The following is a 19,251-nucleotide window of genomic DNA, read 5'->3' as shown; positions in this document are numbered from 1 at the left end:
GTAACACTTTTGAAATTTTCCATAAGGCGACTACACTCTGAGGTTCCCCCTTTCCCAGCAAAAATAAAGTCATCTAAGTAGTGATCTAAAGTTTCTAAACCAGTTTGAAATTTTGTTAACCAATGCAGGAATGTTGCAAATGTCTCCCATATTTTACAACTTATAGCACAGCCCATTGGTAAACATTTGTCTATATAATAAAGCCCATCTACCGAAAACCCCAACAAATCAAAATCACCTGGATATATTGGTATTAATCTAAAAGCACTCTTAACATCAACTTTTCCTAAAAGGGCCCCTTTCCCTAATACAGAAATCATGTCTACCACTTTATCAAATGAAGAATAACTTACTGTACATAGTTCTGGATCAATGAAATCATTTATACTATTTGATTCTGGGTATGACAAGTGCGTAATCATTCTCCAACCTCCGTCTGACTTTGGAATAATACCAACAGGTGACAAGTGAAGATTTGATATTGGAAGTTTACTAAATGGTCCTACCACCCTACCTAACTCTATTTCCTTTTGTATTTTCTCCATCAACTCGACATGGTGATGCTGCGCTGATAGTAAGTTTTTACAGGACACATGAACCCTTGGCCCTGAGTACTGGAGTTTAAAACCACTTAAAAATCCATCCCTTAAAAATTGGGCTTTATTTTGGTCTGGGTAATCATTTAAATATTTCAATAGTTGTTCCACTTTAATAGGTGTTTTTCCTAGGTCCCATATTTTTCTGAGGTCTATATTGCTGGGGTCTTGTAGTACTACTAGCCCCTGGGGCTCGAAAGGGGGGTTGAAATCTGGGTACTCCCGGGGAAAAGAAGTTGGCACTATGCTGGTTATAACCGGGATACCCTTCCCCTTTGAATGATTGATATTGACCTATGCTTGTTTGTTTCAAAGGACACGAAGAGATGGGGTGACCATTGTTGCATTTAATGCACATATGTAAGTACCCACAACCTTGTTTGCTACAGAAGCCCCTGTAGTTAAAGTTGAAACATTTGTTATGCGTTATTTGCCCAGGTGAGGGTTGAGTTGAGACAGCCTGTTGCGATGGGGCATGCATATACATAAGCCAGAGTTCAGGATCTATCCCTGCCCAGGAAATTGATGGATTAACACTTCGTCTTAATCTGAATTGTTCATCGTACTTTTTCCATCCCATCCCTCTTGTAGCCCCTAACCTTATGTCATGCATGTATTTAAAGAGACCCTGCACTTCATCTTGATGAGCTGAAGCATAAATGCTACTATAAATCAAAAATGCATCAGTCCATTTTTCTATTGTGTTAATATTAATTTTCGCTTTTGAACTTTCTTTAGTAACAAGTTCCCCTTTTTCATTGAAGTAAATTTTTTTCTCTGCTGCTTCAGTCATGGATGTATTATCCAACAATAAACTTATGTCAACATATTTAGAATTGACAATTTTATCTTTGATGTTCTGAGAAACATTAGACGACAACAAAGTATTGACCGAATCAATCATGCACGGTGCTTCATAATCAAGCACCCCATTGTCACCCAGACTACCTGATGTTTCTGCTGTACTAGGTGTACTACATGTAGTTAGGCCATCCTGCTGACTAGTTGTTTGGATATTTTGTGGTTCAGCCTGGGGCAGATCTCTGGGCTTTTCTTTGGTAGCTGTGCGCTTTCTTTTGGAAGTACTTCTGGCTGAAGTCTGTGCATTGGTAGATACATCTCCACCTGCCGTCTGTCCACTAGGCCTAGCATCATGAGGGGGGTTCACCGACCTTGGATTCCCTTCAGTGGCAGCAACCCTCGGTGTTGTATTGCGTTTTCTTTTAGGCATTTCTCATGCAATATAAAAGCTACACCAATTTATCACAAGTTTAAACAATTTAATAAATCCAATCTAATCTTTTCTGGTACGGGTTGCATCACCCAATTTATACGAAACAAATTAGTATTTCCAGAAATTAACGTAAACGTTACGTCCTATATCTTTCTTATATTACAGGTTAAAATATTTCCAAGATTATAAAAACAATAAATTTCCCCGAATTCTTAATCAGCTTTTTCTAAAAATCTACCATGTGCTTAATGCACCAGACGACAATCCAAGGTCATCGTTCATTTAAATATAAAAATTATTTTCCATGGATGATAATCTTGTATAAAATGTTATCTAAAGTTACAAAATCAATTACAAGAATCAGTTTTTACCAGTCGATTTGTTGTATTTTTACCAATTTATAACTGTTTATTCTCTGGATGTATCTTTGTCTGTTCCCTGTTCAGCAACCGGATATAAGAGGGAGCCCGAACCCGATGTTACTAATGGAATCTCTATATCATATTCATCGAACCCGATTTCTTTTCTCATAAAATAAAGGCATCTATTTTAGATTATCAAATAGATGCTATTATTTCAAAGTTTGGTAAAGGGGGTGAGGAGCATGGGGATGTCATGATATATACGTAATATATTCGAGGTTATTATTCCGTTAGACAGGAAGACCCCAGGAGTTGTGATTTGCTGATCATGATCTAAAACACGTTGACAAACCGAAACCACATGGTTTTATACACGTTATTCAATCAATTCATTCATAATTATTTTCCTTGAAGGAGGAATGCATGGATAAAGGATTTAAAGAAAATTCCAGATGTACAATAGCATCCGTGCATGGACTTCATTTTAGTACTACAAAATGATATTGTGCTTGAAGTTGAATAAAATCATCAAATAAATTAAATTTAAATAGGAAAGGGAGATTATGTTTAATAGAATAAAAATTAGACAATACTTGATACATGGACTCGCTGGTAAAAACTTGAAGGTACTTGAATAAAATGCCTCTCACTCACTCTCTGGTACGCGTATTATTTAAACCAAGGAAAGTAATTTGTGCTAGATATAAGTTCATTTTAAAGAAAATACTGAGTTATATACGGTAAACGATACAAATGGTTTGACTTTGGTGCCGGCTATGATTTTAACAGTTTCATTTAGGTTGTAAAAGCATGTAATTACATGATAAGTCTGTAATATTCAGATAAGATTGTTATCCCGGTATATAAGTTCTTAAATTTTCGAATCTGGACATATGCGGGTTTATTACTACTTGAATGTACATTATATAACCTGCTACTGATACTTAATCACGGAACAAAATTACAATGTTAGCACACTATACTAATCATTTATACGGGTTTTGAATAAATTATAAAACAAATTAAGTTGATTGCTTTAAAATCATTATTTCTTGAACTTTACTATAAAACCTCTATAAATTAATAGACAGTGTGCAGCACAGAAGTCACTTATGAAGTTTACATGTGCCGGTGTTACTTATCGATGTTTAGTCCATTTCATTGGGTATAATTCTATCCTTACGATTCGGAAGATTCTCTTTAAAAGTTTAAAATTGGTATAGCCATGGTTAATATCTGTGATGAAAAAAATGTGTTTCGGAAAACTTGTGTTGAAAAGGATTTATTTGTGTATGAAAAGAGCAAAGCTTGTGCATTTTAATAAATATTGGTTGAAGTAAAGTAACTGCAGATCGCCAGCCCATGCGCTATGAATCGTCAAATTACACATGGAGCTAACGAATAGTTAAGAATTGAAGACTGATTAATGTACATGTAAAATAAATTAAATGCCCCAGCGTTTTGTACTAAAGTCAAACCTAAAACATTTTAAGATATTTTTGAAAGATTTAAATTACTTAGAGAAAATAATATTTTCTTACTGTTGTAGAATGGTTTGTATATATATACCAATTATTTTGCCTATGACTGCGGGGTCAATGGTTCACCACGGTGTGTCGCTTTAGAATTTCTCGGCTGCTTGTAATCGAAAGATAGATTACGCAATGGTAAAAACACTTAGAATCTGGGTTCCAGGTGAATATGAGAATCGCGCAGTAAATAATTGTGTATTATTTGACTCTTAAAAGTTTTTTTTTTTAATGAAATCCGGGCGTATATTGTTTCCGTTCAAATTTTTGTGTTTATATTCAAATGAATAAAAGATACTCGTACTTTTTAAGGTCTTCCGTTTCCAACGGAAGACCTTCTACTGATTCTGATGGTAAAGATTATTATTCTTTTTTTTTCTTCTACTTCCTAGACCGCAACTTTGATGCTTCATATCTCATTCATTTCTCAACGGATTTCGCTCAAATTTTCAGAGGTTATAGACGCTTATAAACTCTACCAGAATGTTGACTAAAATTTCAAAAAGTCACTTCCGGTTTTCAGTTATTTCCCTTCAAAAGAAAATTTATAGGCTTTCGTTTCCGGATAAAGGCTCAGAGACCACAAAAGCTGAAGCAGAATTTTTACTGATTTTAGGTAACAGAAGGATTGAAGTTGTGCACATCGGTTTTTGTTTTTCGATTTCTGTATTAACAATGGCGCTATATAGGGGTCAAAAATTAGAACGCCTAAAAGAACGAAAATTTACACATATTTTCTTTTATATCTTGAAAACTAAAAATATTTTGTTAAGACATAATGAACAAAAGTTGTGCATAATTGTAAGGGCTTTCATATAATAATATTTAAAAGGGACTGGCCCCTTTAATTAGGGCTCTATGGAACTTTAAAGTTTTTGCTTTATAACTCAAAAACGGTAAATATTTCGATCTAGATCTTACGAACAAAATTGTTCTTTTACACCTTTTTGATCTGATGAAAATGCTGTTTTGTTCAATTATGCCGGGAATATTGCGTAAGCAGACAAGGTAAACAGGTAGCGTTTTTCCTTGTTCACCTTGTTTGTTTACAATTATATAACACGCCTCCCTCGATAGCGCGGGGCAAAGTCGGTCAACGGGAATCAATCTGCGGGTAATCCAGCGACCCACAGTTATACACAAATAAAAACACAGAATGGTTAAATTCATTTTTTAATAAATAAAATTGTATCTTAATGCTATCTCTGTCCTATGAAAATATTATTTTGTTTGAGTCTTACGTATTATAGGAAAGAAAGCTAGACAGTTCTCATCTTGCTATTGAAGGAAAACTCTGTAGTCTTTATGGGCAGAATTGAAGTAAACTTGCCGTAAGTAATAAATATTTTACAATGCTGTATCGTATCTCTTTTATTTAATTAGGTTCTAAACGTGTTGTTTGGTTCCCGTTCAGAGTATTCAATGGCATCATTTTCCTTTTATTAATCAAGATCTTTCCAAGAGAAAGAGTTTAAGAAAAAAGCACGAGTATCTTTTCTTCGTTAAAATATGAACACAAACAATATGAACGAAAACCATACACGCCCGGATCTCATAAAAAGAACTCTCAAAGAGTCAAATAATACAAAAATTATTGACTGCGCAATTCTCACATTCACCTGGAACTCAGAATTTAAGTGTGTTGACCATTGCGTAATCTTGCGATTACATGCGTCCAAGAAAATCTAAAGCGACACGCCGCGGCGAACCTTTGACCCCGCAGTCATAGGCAAATAATTGTGTATTAAAACCATTTCACAATTAATGGAAAATTATTATTGTCGGATATTTGAGATTAATATGTTCATATAATGTTGGCTTATCTTCGTTTTAAATTTGATCGTGATACATGTTTTTCTGAAACAGCTATCTTGGTGTTGTGTTTGTTTACAATTACGCGACCAACCATTCTTTCCATCGCTTGTTGACATTAATTTACACAGCGTGGTCGAATGTTAAATCTTATTTTACAAACTTACGGAAAACATTATTTTCTGTAAGTCAATCGAATCTTTCAAAAATATTTTAAAATATCTTAGGTTTGACTTTAGAACAAAACGCTGGGGTATTTATTTTACATGTACATTAATCAGTCTTCAATTTTTATAGTTCGTTAGCTAAATGTGTATTTTTACTTTCGTTTTGACGATTCATATGGACTGGCGATCTGCGGTTACTTTACTTCAACCAATATTGATTTAAATGCACAAGCTGAATTTTCGCTTTTAACACACAAATAAATCCGTTTTCAACACAAATTTTCCCAAACACATTTTGGTTCATCACAGATTTTTACCATGGCTATTTCAGTTTTAAATTTTAAAGAAAATCTTCCGAATAATAAGGATCTATTCAGAATTTTACTCATTAATGAAATGGACTAAACATCGATAAGTATCTCCGGCACGTTAAAACTTCACAAGTGACTTCTGTGCTTCACAATGCCTATTTATATTACACGTTGAATGGTCAAGTTGAAAAAATAATTTAAGATTTTAAAGCAGTGAATTTTATTTGTTTTATCATTTATTCAAAACCTTTAAATGATTAGTATAGTGTGCTAACTTTTTAATTTTGTTCCTTGATTTTAAAAATATCAGTAGTAGGTTATACAATGTGCATGTAATTAGTATTAAACCCGCATCGTATGTACGGAATCGAAAATTTAAGAACTTGTATATAACAATCTGCAGCTACTGAATATCACAAACTTATCATGTAATTACACACTTTCATGACCTAATTTAAACTGTTAAAATCATAACCGGCACCATAGTTAAACATTAATTGTCTCATAATCGGCACTTAGGGCCTTTAAGCAGGGAGGGATCTTTTTTTGTGTCAGCACCTAAAGCGACACAGGACCTTGTTTTATACGGTCTCATCGGAAGGACAGGTCCCCACGTCCCACAGTGGGAATCGAACCACGACGTAAGGATCAACTCCTTACTTCGCTACCATAGAACAGACGCTCTAATCACTGCGCTTTGCGGGCGACCTTGGGAGATATAAAATGAAAACAATGAAGAAAACGGTTAGTAAAAAATAAGAAGGGGTCGTTTTATTAAGTATTATTCCTACGAACGTCAGGGCAAGAATGAGAAACCATACATGTATTTATGAACGCTTCCTGATGTAAAAAAGATTACTTTTTTTCAAATCATGACTAGAGTTTTCCCTTGCAAAGTGTTTGTGTATTTTTTTTTTTGGGGGGGGGGGGGTAGTGTGGATGGAATTGGAATTAAACGGTCTGTTTAACTGTCCATATGTCTGTCTGCCCTTTCAAGTCTTTCCCAGAAGGTCAGGCTATAACATAAAGAAACCAGAAGCTTGTACTCGATAAAAAGATTTCAAGTGATCCTAGGATGTGTCATTATATCTATTCAAGGCAATAGTACGGCAAATTCAAGGTCACTGGAGAAAGAATTTGCATTCATTTATATGAAATCGAGAATATCTGTAAGCTCATACTTGATACAGAGATTGCTTGTGACAAAAAGGGTTTTTAATTTTTTTTACGATTTTGACTAAGAAAACGGTATTTTTTTTTCATTCTGACTATATTTGTTAAAGTCAATACTTGATACAAATTGCTTACAGTCCGCTGGTTTTCAGATGACTTAAAATATGGTCATTTTAACAAATTTAGGGCCAATGACAGAAAAGTTGTAAAACTCCTGTCAGGGTTATGAATTTATAAAAGTTGTTTCAGATTGAGGGTTTGTCTTGACAAAGAGCCAAGGTTATTCTGTTAAAATCAAGATCACTGACAGAAGAAATCTTATCTTTTCCACGCTATGAACTAGTAAGTGGAAATCATTTGAGGCTCTTGAAACATAGATTACTTAAAATTGGAGGTTGTGTCATGAACCTGATCAAAGGACTTTCTGGCAAATCAAGGTCACTGACAGAGAAAAAAATGTTCAAGCATGACTTTGTAATTAAGATTCACTGGAGGCTCATACTGAGAAGAAAGGTTGTTCACATTAGAAAGAGCAGTAACCTTGACCCAAGGTCTGTACTTCCTGTCCACAGCTCCAACGGAAGACCTACTCGTTGCTTTGCAACGAGCTCGGCTCTAGTTTTTTCTATAACTCTTTCTCTTGGAAAGATCTTTATTAATAAAAGAACATGATACCATCGAATACTCTGAACGGGAAACAAAGAACACGTTTAAAACCTAATTTAAAAAAGAGATATGATACAGCGTGGTAAAATGTTTATTACTTACGGCAAGTTTATTTCAATTATACGCATAAAGAGTTCTTCAATATCAAAATGAGAACGGAGCCTTGTTTACGGTGAATACGGATCTAGCTTTCTTTCGTACCATACGTAAGTCACGAACAAAATAATATTTTCATGGGACAGAGATAGTATAAAAAGGAACAATTTTATCAAGAAGTAATTTAACCATTCTGTGGTGGTTTATTTTTTGTGTATGACTGTAGGTCGCTGGATCACACGCCGATTGATTCCCGGTGACCGACTTTGGCCTGCCGCTATCGAGGGAGGCGCGTTATATAATTGTAAACAAACAAGGTGAATGTTAAAGCCGTGCACTTAATGGCTGTGAATAGTATATGTGCCTCTTAGTTATGTTTTATTTTCTCACTATATTGTTTGCTTTTATGTGATAAGAAGAAAAGATTGTATCTTCTTCCCGTTTTAGTAGACTTGGTTTATACGATTTTTAAAAAAATGAAATAAAAGGGAAAGTTGTCAGTGAATAAACATGATAATTTGTAAGAAAAAAGCACAAACACTTCGAGAACTTTATTCAGAAGAATATTAGCATCCAATGTAGCCATGTTTATTATTTATAGTAAGCTTGCTTTGGTTACACGCATGAGGAGCTCTCGTTTACGTGCCGAGTGAAAAGAATTACCTGTGCAGATATAGGTCATGCACCAGCTCATTTAAAACAAGACTCGAACACAATAACAATATTATGAGATCAGTAAGATGTTAAAGCACAACTTTATAGTCGATAGTCATTTCGAAATATTTACCGTTTTTGAGTTATAAAGCAAAAACTTTCAAGTTCCCATGATCCCTAATTATAGGGGCCAGCCCCTTTTGAATATAAATACATGAAAACCCTTGCAATTATGCACAACTTTTGTTCATTATGTCTTAACAAAATATCTTTAGTTTTCAAGATAAAAAGGAAAATATGTGTAAATTTTCGCTCTTTTAGGCGTTCTAATTTTTGACCCCTATATAGCGCCATTGTGAATACAGAAATCGAAAAACAAAAACCGATGTGCACAACTTCAGTCCTTCTGTTACCTAAAAGCAGTAAAAATTCTGCTCCAGCTTTTGTTGTCTCTGAGCCTTTATCCGGAAACGAAAGCCTATAAATTTTCGTTTAAAGGGAAATAACTCAAAAGCGGAAGTGAATTTTTGAAATGTTAGATACCATTCTGATAGAGTTTAATAATGTCTATAATGTCTGAAAATTTGAGCGAAATCCGTTGATAAATGAGTGAGATATGAGGCCTCAAAGTTGGCGTCTAGGAAGTAGAAGGAAAAAAAAGAATAACTAGAGCCGAGCTCGTTGCAAAGCAACGAGTAGGTCTTCCGTTGGAGCTGTGGACAGGAAGTGTCGACCTTGGGTCAAGGTCACTTAACTTTTTTATTAGAACAACCTCTATTCTAAGGATGAGCCTCTTGTGAATCTTAATTACAAAGTTATGGTTAAACATTTTTTTCTCTCTGTCAGTGACTTTGATTTGCCTTCATCAAGGTCATGACACATCTTCTAATTATAAATAATCTATGTTTCAAGTACGAGCCTCTAATGATTTTTAGTTATTAATTCGTAGCGTGGAAAAGAAAATATTTTTTCTGTAGTTGACCCTGATCTCTATACAGAATTACCTTAAATCTGTGTCAAGACAAACCCTCAATCTCAAACAATTTTTTTTTATTAGAAATTCATAAACCTGACAGGCATTTTACAGCTCTTTCTGTCAGTGACCCTGAATTTGTTAAAATGGCATTATTTTTAGTCATCTGAAAATGGAGGACCATAAGCAGTCGATCAAAGGCCAGATTGAATTTATACTATTTTCTGAGTCAAAATAACACAAAACCTTTTTCTCACAAGAAATCTATGTATCAACTATGAGCTTCCAGATATTCTCGATTACATATATAAATGGCTCGGACAAAACATTAACTCTTTCTCTAGTGACCTTAAATTTGCCGTAATATTGCCTTGAACCAATGCCATGACACACACTAGAGCCATTGGAAATCTTTGTATCGAGTAGTATGAGCTCCCAGATTCTACATAAATTTAAAGCCCTGGCCTGGGAAAACCTTGAGAGGCAGAAGGACAGCTGGACAGTGAAAAAGACAATATTATTCCTAACCCATCCACCCCACCCCCAAAATACACAATTACTTTGTTTGCGGTGGTACATCTTCCTATTTTAAGTTTTGAATACCTATTCCGGTCATGATTTGAAAAATAGTAATCTTTATTACATGTATATCAGGAAGCTTTCGTAAGTATGCTTTCTCATTCTTGCCCAGAAGTTCGTGAGAATATTTTTTTTAAAGACCCCCTCCTAATTTAGCTTATCGTTTTTCTACATTATCTTCTTTTTATATCCCCCCAAGGTTGCTGATCATGATCAAAAACACGTTAGGCCGAAACAACATGGGTTTATACACGCCGTTCAATTTATTTACATTTTTTTTCCGAGAAGGAGGAAGCGCATGGATGAAAGATTAAAGAAAATTCCGAATGTACAACAGCACCCGTGCATGGACTTCATTTTAGTACTACATATTGTGCTTGAAGTTGAATAATATCTATAAATAAATTTAATTAAAATAGGAAACGGAGATTACGTTTAATAGAATAAATTAGACAATATATTTGATACAAGAACTATCTGATAAATACATGTATGTATATGAGCAAGGCGAGTCTCTCTCTCTCTCTCATTCATGTATTTTTTAACTAAGAAAAATAATTAACGTAAGATACAGGTTCATTATTTTAAAGAAAATACTCAATTACATGTACATGATGTATATACGGTAAACGATACAAATTGGTTTGATTATGCTGTCGGTTATGATTTTAACAATTAAAATAAAGTCGTGAAAATGTAGTAATTACATGTAATTATGATAAATTTGTAATATTCAGTACCTGCAGATTGTAATAAAAGTTCTTAAATTTTCAGTTCTGGAAATACGATGCAGGTTTATTACTTCTTACATGTATAACCTGCTACCGATATTTAATCACGGAACAAATGAAAAATTAAATGATAGCACATTATACATGCTATACTTAACAAAATAATTTACGGGTTTTGAATTAATTATAAAAACAAATTAAGTTTGATTCATTGCTTTAAAATCTTAAATTATTTTTTCAATTTTACCATCAAACCTGTAATATAAATAGGCATTGCGCAGCACAGAAGTCGCTTATGAAGTTTAGACGTGCCAGAGTTACATGAACCTATCGATGTTTAATCCATTTCATTGACTATAATTCTATCCATATGATCCGGAAGATTCTTTTTAAAAGTTTAAAGTTGGTATAACCATATGGGACATAATCTGTGATAGGGAAACATGTGTATGAGAAAATTTTGTTATTGACAACGGATTTATTAAATCAATAATGGTTCAAGTAAAGTAACTGCAGATCGCTAGTCCTTACGCAATGTATCATCAAAATGAAAAGTAAAGTTACATATGGAGCTAACGAATATTTAAAAAATAACAAAGACTGATTAATGTAAATGTCCCAGCGTTTTGTACTAAAAATAAAATCTAAGGCATTTTAAGATGGCGGTATTATATAGAACACTCAAGTCTTGTACTGCTAAATAAAATCGTTCGTTCATCGAAATGAATTTGAATGGGAAAAAGTCTCATAATATTTATCTTAATTCACATTTATAATTTTCCGGATGGAATTGCTGGGACGATGAATGAAAACCACGTATGCAAATTGGTATGCTGATCGTTCAAATACGCATTATTGCGATCTACGCGATGATTTTTTTCCCGTGAATTAGAAACTTCACCCCCACTTACAATTATCATGCATGTGTACGTGTAGTTTAAGTTTCATGAAACAATTACCACCTCGATAAATACAGAAAAATAAATCGTTGCAAACCCAGCTATTAATTGTTTATTCGGCGATTAAAAGGCATGGAACTGGAAATGAATAAATACACAAGCGATTAGGACTGATTAAAACAAGCGTAAAATAGAGTGAAATTAAATAAAATGAAAGAGTTAACATGATTTTAATTGTGGCGTGAGCAGGCCAAAGAAAGCGATTAAAATTCAAAACGATTTTATGCAACTAGTATTTGGAATAAGATTATATAAAAGATCGGTAAAGTAATCTTATTTATTTGATATAATTAAAAACATAATTTCCCATTAATGAATAGTTCTTTGTACAAGATAGATTTTAAACACGATCACAAATACTTGTTTTGTTTATACCACAGGTGGCTAGTACACTGGTGACCTCGTGGGAATCGCGCGTTATTATGGTTATGTTACATAACTGAAAACATCGAGCTGACGCGGAACTTGGAGATCGTAATATGCATACAGCTAATGATGTCAATTATTCAATGCATACAGTTTAAAATTACTTACATAGTTTGTTGTAATAATAAACGTATAAAAGATAGATTTAATATTTTCCGCTTTTGAACACTATTAAACTAACTCAAAAAGAAGAAAAGAAAGACTAGTTGTAATAGATAATTTAATAGCGAATCATAAAGCACGTTTAAAACCTTATTTAAAAGAAAATTAACATTAAATACCGTTGGGTATATAATTGATGGCAAGTCTGTTTAAGTTAAACACATGAAGAGGCCTGATTTCCTTTCCGATTGGAAAACGCTACCTGTTTACCTGGCCTGCTTTCTACTACGTATTACGCAATACCCCCTGTGTAATCGAACAAAACAACATTTTCATCAGATCAAAAAGGTGTAAAAGAACAATTTTGACCGTATGATCCAGATCGAAATATTTACCGTTTTTAAATTATAAATAAAAAACTTTCAAGCGCCCTAGATCCCTAATTAAAGGGGCCAGCCCCTTTTGAATAGTATTATATGAAATCCCTTGCAATTATGCACAACTTTTGTTCTACATGTCTTAACAAAATATTTTTAGTTTTTAAGATATAAAAGAAAATATGTCGAATTTTTTGCTGTTTTACGCGTTCTAGATTTTGACCCCTCTCTAGCGCCATCTTTAATGCAAAAATCAAAAAACAAAAACCGATGTGCACAACTTCAATGCTTCCTCTCCTCAATTTCAAAGGGTTTTGTGCTCCAATTATTACCTTTTCTGAGCCTTTGTCTGGAAATCGGAGGTATGTAAAATTTAATCAAAGGGCAATAACTCCTTAATAGAAGGTAATTTCCGAATTTTGAAACAGTATTCTAAAACGGTTTTGAAAAGTCTAAAAGCTCTGAAAATTTGAACAAAATCCGTTCAGGAATGAGGAAGATATGAAGCGTCAAAGTTGGCGTCTAGGAAGAAAACAAAAAAAAGAATAATAAGAACTAGAGCCGAGCTCGTTGCAAAGCAACGAGTAGGTCTTCCGTCGGAGCTGCGGACAGGGAGAAATGACCTTGGGTCAAGGTCATGCCACGTTCTAATGTTAAAGCAATCTTTTAAGGGTAGATCTCATTTTATTTATGTTTTACTATTAAAAAAGATAGTAAAGGAATGTTTGCAACCTTGACCTTGTTAAAATGACCTTACGTCACACCATAACACACGCTGGTGAAAAGCAAAGCCAATTTGTGTGCTATCGTATTGACGAATTCTTAAGCTATACTTTTTTCGATAGGCCTTGTCAAAGCTAATACGTATATACATGTGAAAATCTAGGTATGAAAGCGTTATCCTTTCTTTATCAAAAGTCATGGTCAATTTTAGGCAATGTTTAAATTTTGGAAAAGCCTGTTAAACTTCAAGGTCAAAGGGTCAAAAATCATAATGAATTTTCAAAGGCGTTGACACGGGTAATACATTACATGTTTATAAAATGAAAGCTTTCAATAGTTATGGTCAATTTAAAGTAATGTTATTTTTTAAGTAGGTCAAGTAAATTGAGAAATACGAATAATAAAAAAATAGAAAATATTAGAAAAAATTGCGCTGAAGCTATAGTCAATATCCGTGTTTTTCAACTGCTTGAATCTAAAAATATTATTTACCGTGTGTCTCTAGCACATTCCTTAAAATTTTCTACAGTTAAACATTCCTTACAATCGTTTTTAATAGTACTAGTCCTTCTGAGTCTGAATTTGAAATAATGCTGTATGTGTAGCACTGTAGCTCTCTGGTGATCCATCTCAAATCTTTATAGAATTGAATTTTATGAAAAGAATTATTTCTAATGCTTATTTTTAACATATGCTAAAATTATTTACCTATCAAGTTAAGTTAAGACAGTAAAAAGGAATTTGTCACTCAGTATTTATCTAAGGAATAAGTGTCAATCCTCAAGCTCAAAGAGCGTTCTACTTGTATGCTAATTGCGTATGTGTGATAAAACTGCCGTGCACTATCCCGGACGTGAACATTAGATGTATTGGACATTCCGTATCAAGAAAATATAGCTTTACTCTGGACTATTCCGAGTTACCAAAACATTTGTGTGTATGTCCATGTGTGAGCGTTTCAACCTGTCTTTGTTTTATTTGACTTGACTTGATTTATTTTTCAAAATACAAACTTTAACTTTTTATTGCTTGACTTTCGTTTTATAAATCATTTGTGTTACTTTCACCAATTATATTCTGTTAACTTTGTTAACGTTGAATTGCTAAAAACAATAGTGTAAAAATCTAGAATGAAAATAATGAATGTAACAAATAAAATTATTAATTGTCGGAAATGCAATGCAAAATTCGGGAAATCAAATGCCGCGAAAACTGGTACCCCCCCCCCAAAAAAAAAAAAACTACACTGTAGTACATGTAGTATATGTACACACTTCGATGCTCGATTGTATACTCTAATCGGCACAAGTTTTAGAAATTAAAAAGTTTATGAATAAGAAAGTTTAGTGACGCGTACTTATCTTCGCCGACTTTTTAAAAAAAATTATTTGACAACCTGCGAATTAAAAAAAAAGATCGTGTATGATTATTGGTTAATATTATAAAAGTGTCAAGGAGTGATTTTGTGTATTTTACTTTTACTTTGATAAATACAACACAGATGCTGAAACATCAAAGTAAAAGTAAAATACACAAAATCACTCCTTGACATTACGAGTAATATTTTGAAGGACATATCATCGTCACAATAGGTTATGGATTAATCATGGATTTCAACACCAGCCCTGGCCTGCCATTCTCGAGTCTGAAGGAAAGCATTGTATCATTTCAGGGGGGTTACGTATCGCAATGAGTGGAAATTTAATAATTTAATCTCTTTTAGTCTAATAAACACGACAGAATTTAAAGGCTTGGAATATTTGTTTGAAATTACAGGAAGCAATTTTGAATTTGTAAGAAAAATTTCTAATTCTTCATTTTTTTTCTCGTATTCTTAAAGCTCATATATGTTGGGTGCTCTTCTGTGTAAAACAGCATGTACTTAGTTAATATCAAGTACATGCACATAAAATCGTGTCATTGTGATATTCTAGCTTTTTATTCGATGAAATAAAAGAAATTTATAATTTAATTTTCGATTTTCATGAGAATTGAAAACGTCACTTCCACTTACAATTTACTGTGTGCATTTCTCATGTTTGTTTGTAATTGCTATTATAAACAACGTCGCAATTTTTCCTGAAATGATTTAAGCAACTAGAATAACTTGATATAGGCCCGTATACATGTAACGATTGCAATTACTTCAAAGTCGAGAGGGAGACGATGGCGCCTAAATATGTGTACCTTTCCAATAATAGAATCATCCGTTCAAATTAAAAACAATTAAGTTGCAGTTGTGATATCCCGATTCTTTAAATAACGAAACTATAATGTACTTCACAAGTGTAGAATTCAACATTAATTTATGTACATGTGCAATTACAATCACAATCAAAATTGGCAGAGTTATCGATAGGTCATCCTGCGTCACCTATCAATGTAACCGATGGACTCGTCCAGAGAAATCATCTGTACCTGAGTAAAATCGCAACGCCTTTTATTCATTCGTCAAAGAATAGAATCAGATATTTTATCTTTTAATACTCATACATGTTCAAGAAAACCTTTATATTTGTGTCTAGAAATATTCTTACGATTTACGCAAATATTATGTCAAATTCTTGATTTTAAACTGAGTAAATCGATGACTAGCATCGTTTTAGATAACTCTGGGACTCGCGTAAAAATCAAAGAGCGGTAATGTTGACCTCCGGAATGTATATAGGTCAATGCGCGATCGATAAACGGGTTGCACAATTGTAAACAAAAACAGTCAAAGTCCGAGGAAAATTCACGATGCATGAATTAAATGACAGTGAATTATTTTAAGCTTGATTTTTTTTTTTATAAATAATGCCACATTGAGTATCGAATGAAAGATGATAAGTATTTTTCCTATCTCCCGTCTTGTAATTTAAACTAAATACAAGGAGAAAGTTGTCTCTGAATAAACTGTATGACATCCAGCTAGAGAATACGTCAAAAACTTTATTTCAACAAAGTTTAACATTCAATTTAGTTAAGTATATTATTCTTATCCAGTTTATTTCAGTTATAGTACGTGTTATTCGCGTACGCATAAAGAATTCTTCACTTGCTGTATAAAATTAATCAGTTACCTGTACATGGATTATAAAGTTTGCTGCTCATTTAATAACACAGGATTCGAACAAATAACGTTTTCATGAGATCAATAAGATGTTAAAGACCCATTTCAAATCGATAACCATATCGAAATATTTACCGTTTTTGAGTTATAATGCAAAAACTTTCAAGCTCCCTTGACCCCTAATTTGAGGGGCCAGCCCCTTTTTCATGATGTCAAATGATAGATCTTAAAATTATGCACAATATTTGTGAAACATGTCTTAACAAATTATTTTTAGTTTAAAAGATACACAAGGAAATATATGTAAAATTTGGCGCTTTTAGGCATTCTCATTTTTGACCCCTATCTAACACCGTTTTGAGCGCATAAATCGAAAAAGAAAAACCGATGTGCACAACTTCAATTCTTTTAGTATTTAAATGCAGTAGACATTCTGCTCCAGCTTTTGTAGTTTCTGAGCCTTTGTCTGGAAACGAACAGTACCAAATTTTCATTTAAAGGGAAATAGCTCGAAAGCGGAAGGGAATTTTTGAAATGTATGAAAACATTTTAATTGAGTTTTGTAACGTCCAAAAACTCTGAAAATTTGAGCGAAATCCGTTAAGAAATGAGCGAGTTACGAGGTCTCAAAGTTGGCGTCTAGGAAAAAAAAAAGAATAATAGGAATAATCTTAACCATCAGAATCAGTAGAAGGTCTTCCGCCTGAGCGGAAGACCTTAATAATCTTAATCATCAGAATCAGTAGAAGGTCTTCCGTTGGAAACGGAAGACCTTAATAATCTTTACCAACAGAATCAGTAGAAGGTCTTCCGTTGGAAACGGAAGACCTTAATGAATGAAACATAATCGAAACACAGAAAACATATGAAATGTACATTCACCAATCAAAATGATTCATTTGATCTTTCTAAATATTTGTTATAAAAATAAGCAATTAATACTGTATTCACAAAAGGAAACTATGATACCAAGATGAGGATCCAGTTTTATTTTAATGATAATTGTGGTAGGATTTCATTCATGGTTATCGCAAAGGGATGAAAGTTAATTGATCAGTTATACAGGCAAACATACAGCCGGGTTGTGGTTCCTGTCATTAAAATCTTTATTTCTATCAAGAAGTTAGTGACTGTTATTCAAATTGTAACCAGTGGCATCTCTATATAGCGATAAAGGTTCACTTAGCTGTAAATATTCCATTATAACACTTGCTTGCAGCGAATCGATTGCTTATTATTTCACTTTTCGATTACATGCATCTCTCGTTGTAACATGCGCGTGCTCTTGGCTGCCTTGGGATGATTGGCAAGTACTTCCGTTTTGGTAAACTACTGGTCACGCGCTCTCAGAAAGTATCAACATCCTGAATTAAACAGGCGATTATCTCTAATAATTCTTCAGACATGTATTCGTTTTCTTTCGGGATTTTTGCGTTGTGATTTTCATTCAGTTTTCTTCTTTGGATTGGATTTGAAATTAATTACTTTGAAAACTTTTTGACTGAAACAAACCCCTGTTTTCTTTTACTATCAAAACTAATCGTCAAAAATTACGACTTGTATCTGGACTATATTTGAAATGAAACTCTCATTCTCAAAAGGTAGGTTTTGCACTATTTATAGTTATTCTTTTTAAATAGATATTGAATTTTATTAAATAAGTACAATTAGAATATATCTAAAAAAAAAAACTTTATTTATGATGTATTGGATTTTTTCCAAACCCAGAAAACATAATTTGTCAGCAAAACATTTTATTTTTTTTCTGTATTTTAAGCGATCATTTTATAAATATAATTTTTTGAAAATTAATTTTTAATATTAACACACATAAAACACTTTATTGTAATGTTTTGTTGAAGATCATTCCATTTTAAAGATATATAATAATAAGCAAAAATAGAACTTTATTCAAAAAGATTTGTCTGTATGTTGTTTTCCAAGAACTTTTCACTAATATAGAATAACCACTATTTCCCGGCGGGGAGCTGCAATTTTTGTCCTTTACTCGGCACTCAGTGATCCTTTCCGTACCAGCATCAAATGCAACATTTGTCTTCTGTTTTAACGGTCTCATCCGATGTATCTTTCTCCACGTTGCACAATGGGATTCGAATTCGCAACCTAAGGATAAATCTACGAAAAGGAACAAAAAGCTAAAAATTGGTTATTGTTATATAAGATGAACTGTTTCTGACTGTATTTGAATATTTTCCACTGTCACACACTTCCTGGGAATCTGAAGATGTATATAAGAAATAAAGAAGTTTAACACTGATCGATTAAAAAAAATACAAACAATGCAAATATGTGAGCAGGAGAACATACATGTGAAAGTGAAGATAACGTGCCGCGGTCGATCTAAAAATACCTACAAACAATTTAGATAAGTAAACTGGAAATACTCAATAAGCTAAGAACCTGAGGAAAAAAGGTTGGATGAGGTACCTAGTAAAAAATGAAGAATCCCACTGTCGAACAATCACATCCGCAGTGAGGCCTATAAATATATATACTTATCTACTTAACGGAAAACCCATACTAGAATCAAGTAGAAAGGGAATTTGAGTGTAGAAATTTCATACTATTTTAATTTATAAGCAATTCTCAAAAAAATGTTGTTTAAAAGTCTCCATTTATTTGGTTATTAATTTTACCTCTCCTTCGAGAGATTTTCATTTGCATTCAGACGTGCAATTTTCCGTTGGAGCACTGCAAATGAAACGCTA

At 33.3% G+C, this 19,251-nt stretch overlaps 2 protein-coding genes across 2 annotated transcripts in view; one reads left to right on the top strand and one right to left on the bottom strand.

Moving 5' to 3' along the window:
- Positions 1-573: 573 nt before the first annotated feature.
- On the bottom strand, positions 574-2,056 carry LOC134279286 (uncharacterized). Its single transcript, XM_062761638.1, has one exon. It carries the CDS (start codon positions 1,825-1,827, stop codon positions 709-711), a length of 1,119 nt encoding a protein of 372 aa, XP_062617622.1. The 5' UTR covers positions 1,828-2,056; the 3' UTR covers positions 574-708.
- A 15,981-nt stretch (positions 2,057-18,037) lies between these two features.
- The window catches only part of LOC134279296 (synaptotagmin-15-like), a 109,775-nt gene continuing 108,561 nt past the window's right edge, over positions 18,038-19,251 (top strand). The window contains exon 1 of the mRNA XM_062761654.1: positions 18,038-18,123. Within this exon, the coding sequence (XP_062617638.1) occupies positions 18,102-18,123 (22 nt within the window). The 5' untranslated portion in view covers positions 18,038-18,101. The remainder of the gene's footprint in view (positions 18,124-19,251) is intronic.

Source organism: Saccostrea cucullata, unplaced genomic scaffold, assembly GCF_032062105.1.
Source record: "Saccostrea cucullata isolate Sc308-1 unplaced genomic scaffold, CSIRO_AGI_Scuc_v1 ctg384, whole genome shotgun sequence".
Taxonomy (NCBI): Eukaryota; Metazoa; Mollusca; class Bivalvia; order Ostreida; family Ostreidae; genus Saccostrea; species Saccostrea cuccullata.
Note: the sequence above shows the minus strand (reverse complement) of the source record. Positions and strands in the feature narration are given on the sequence as shown.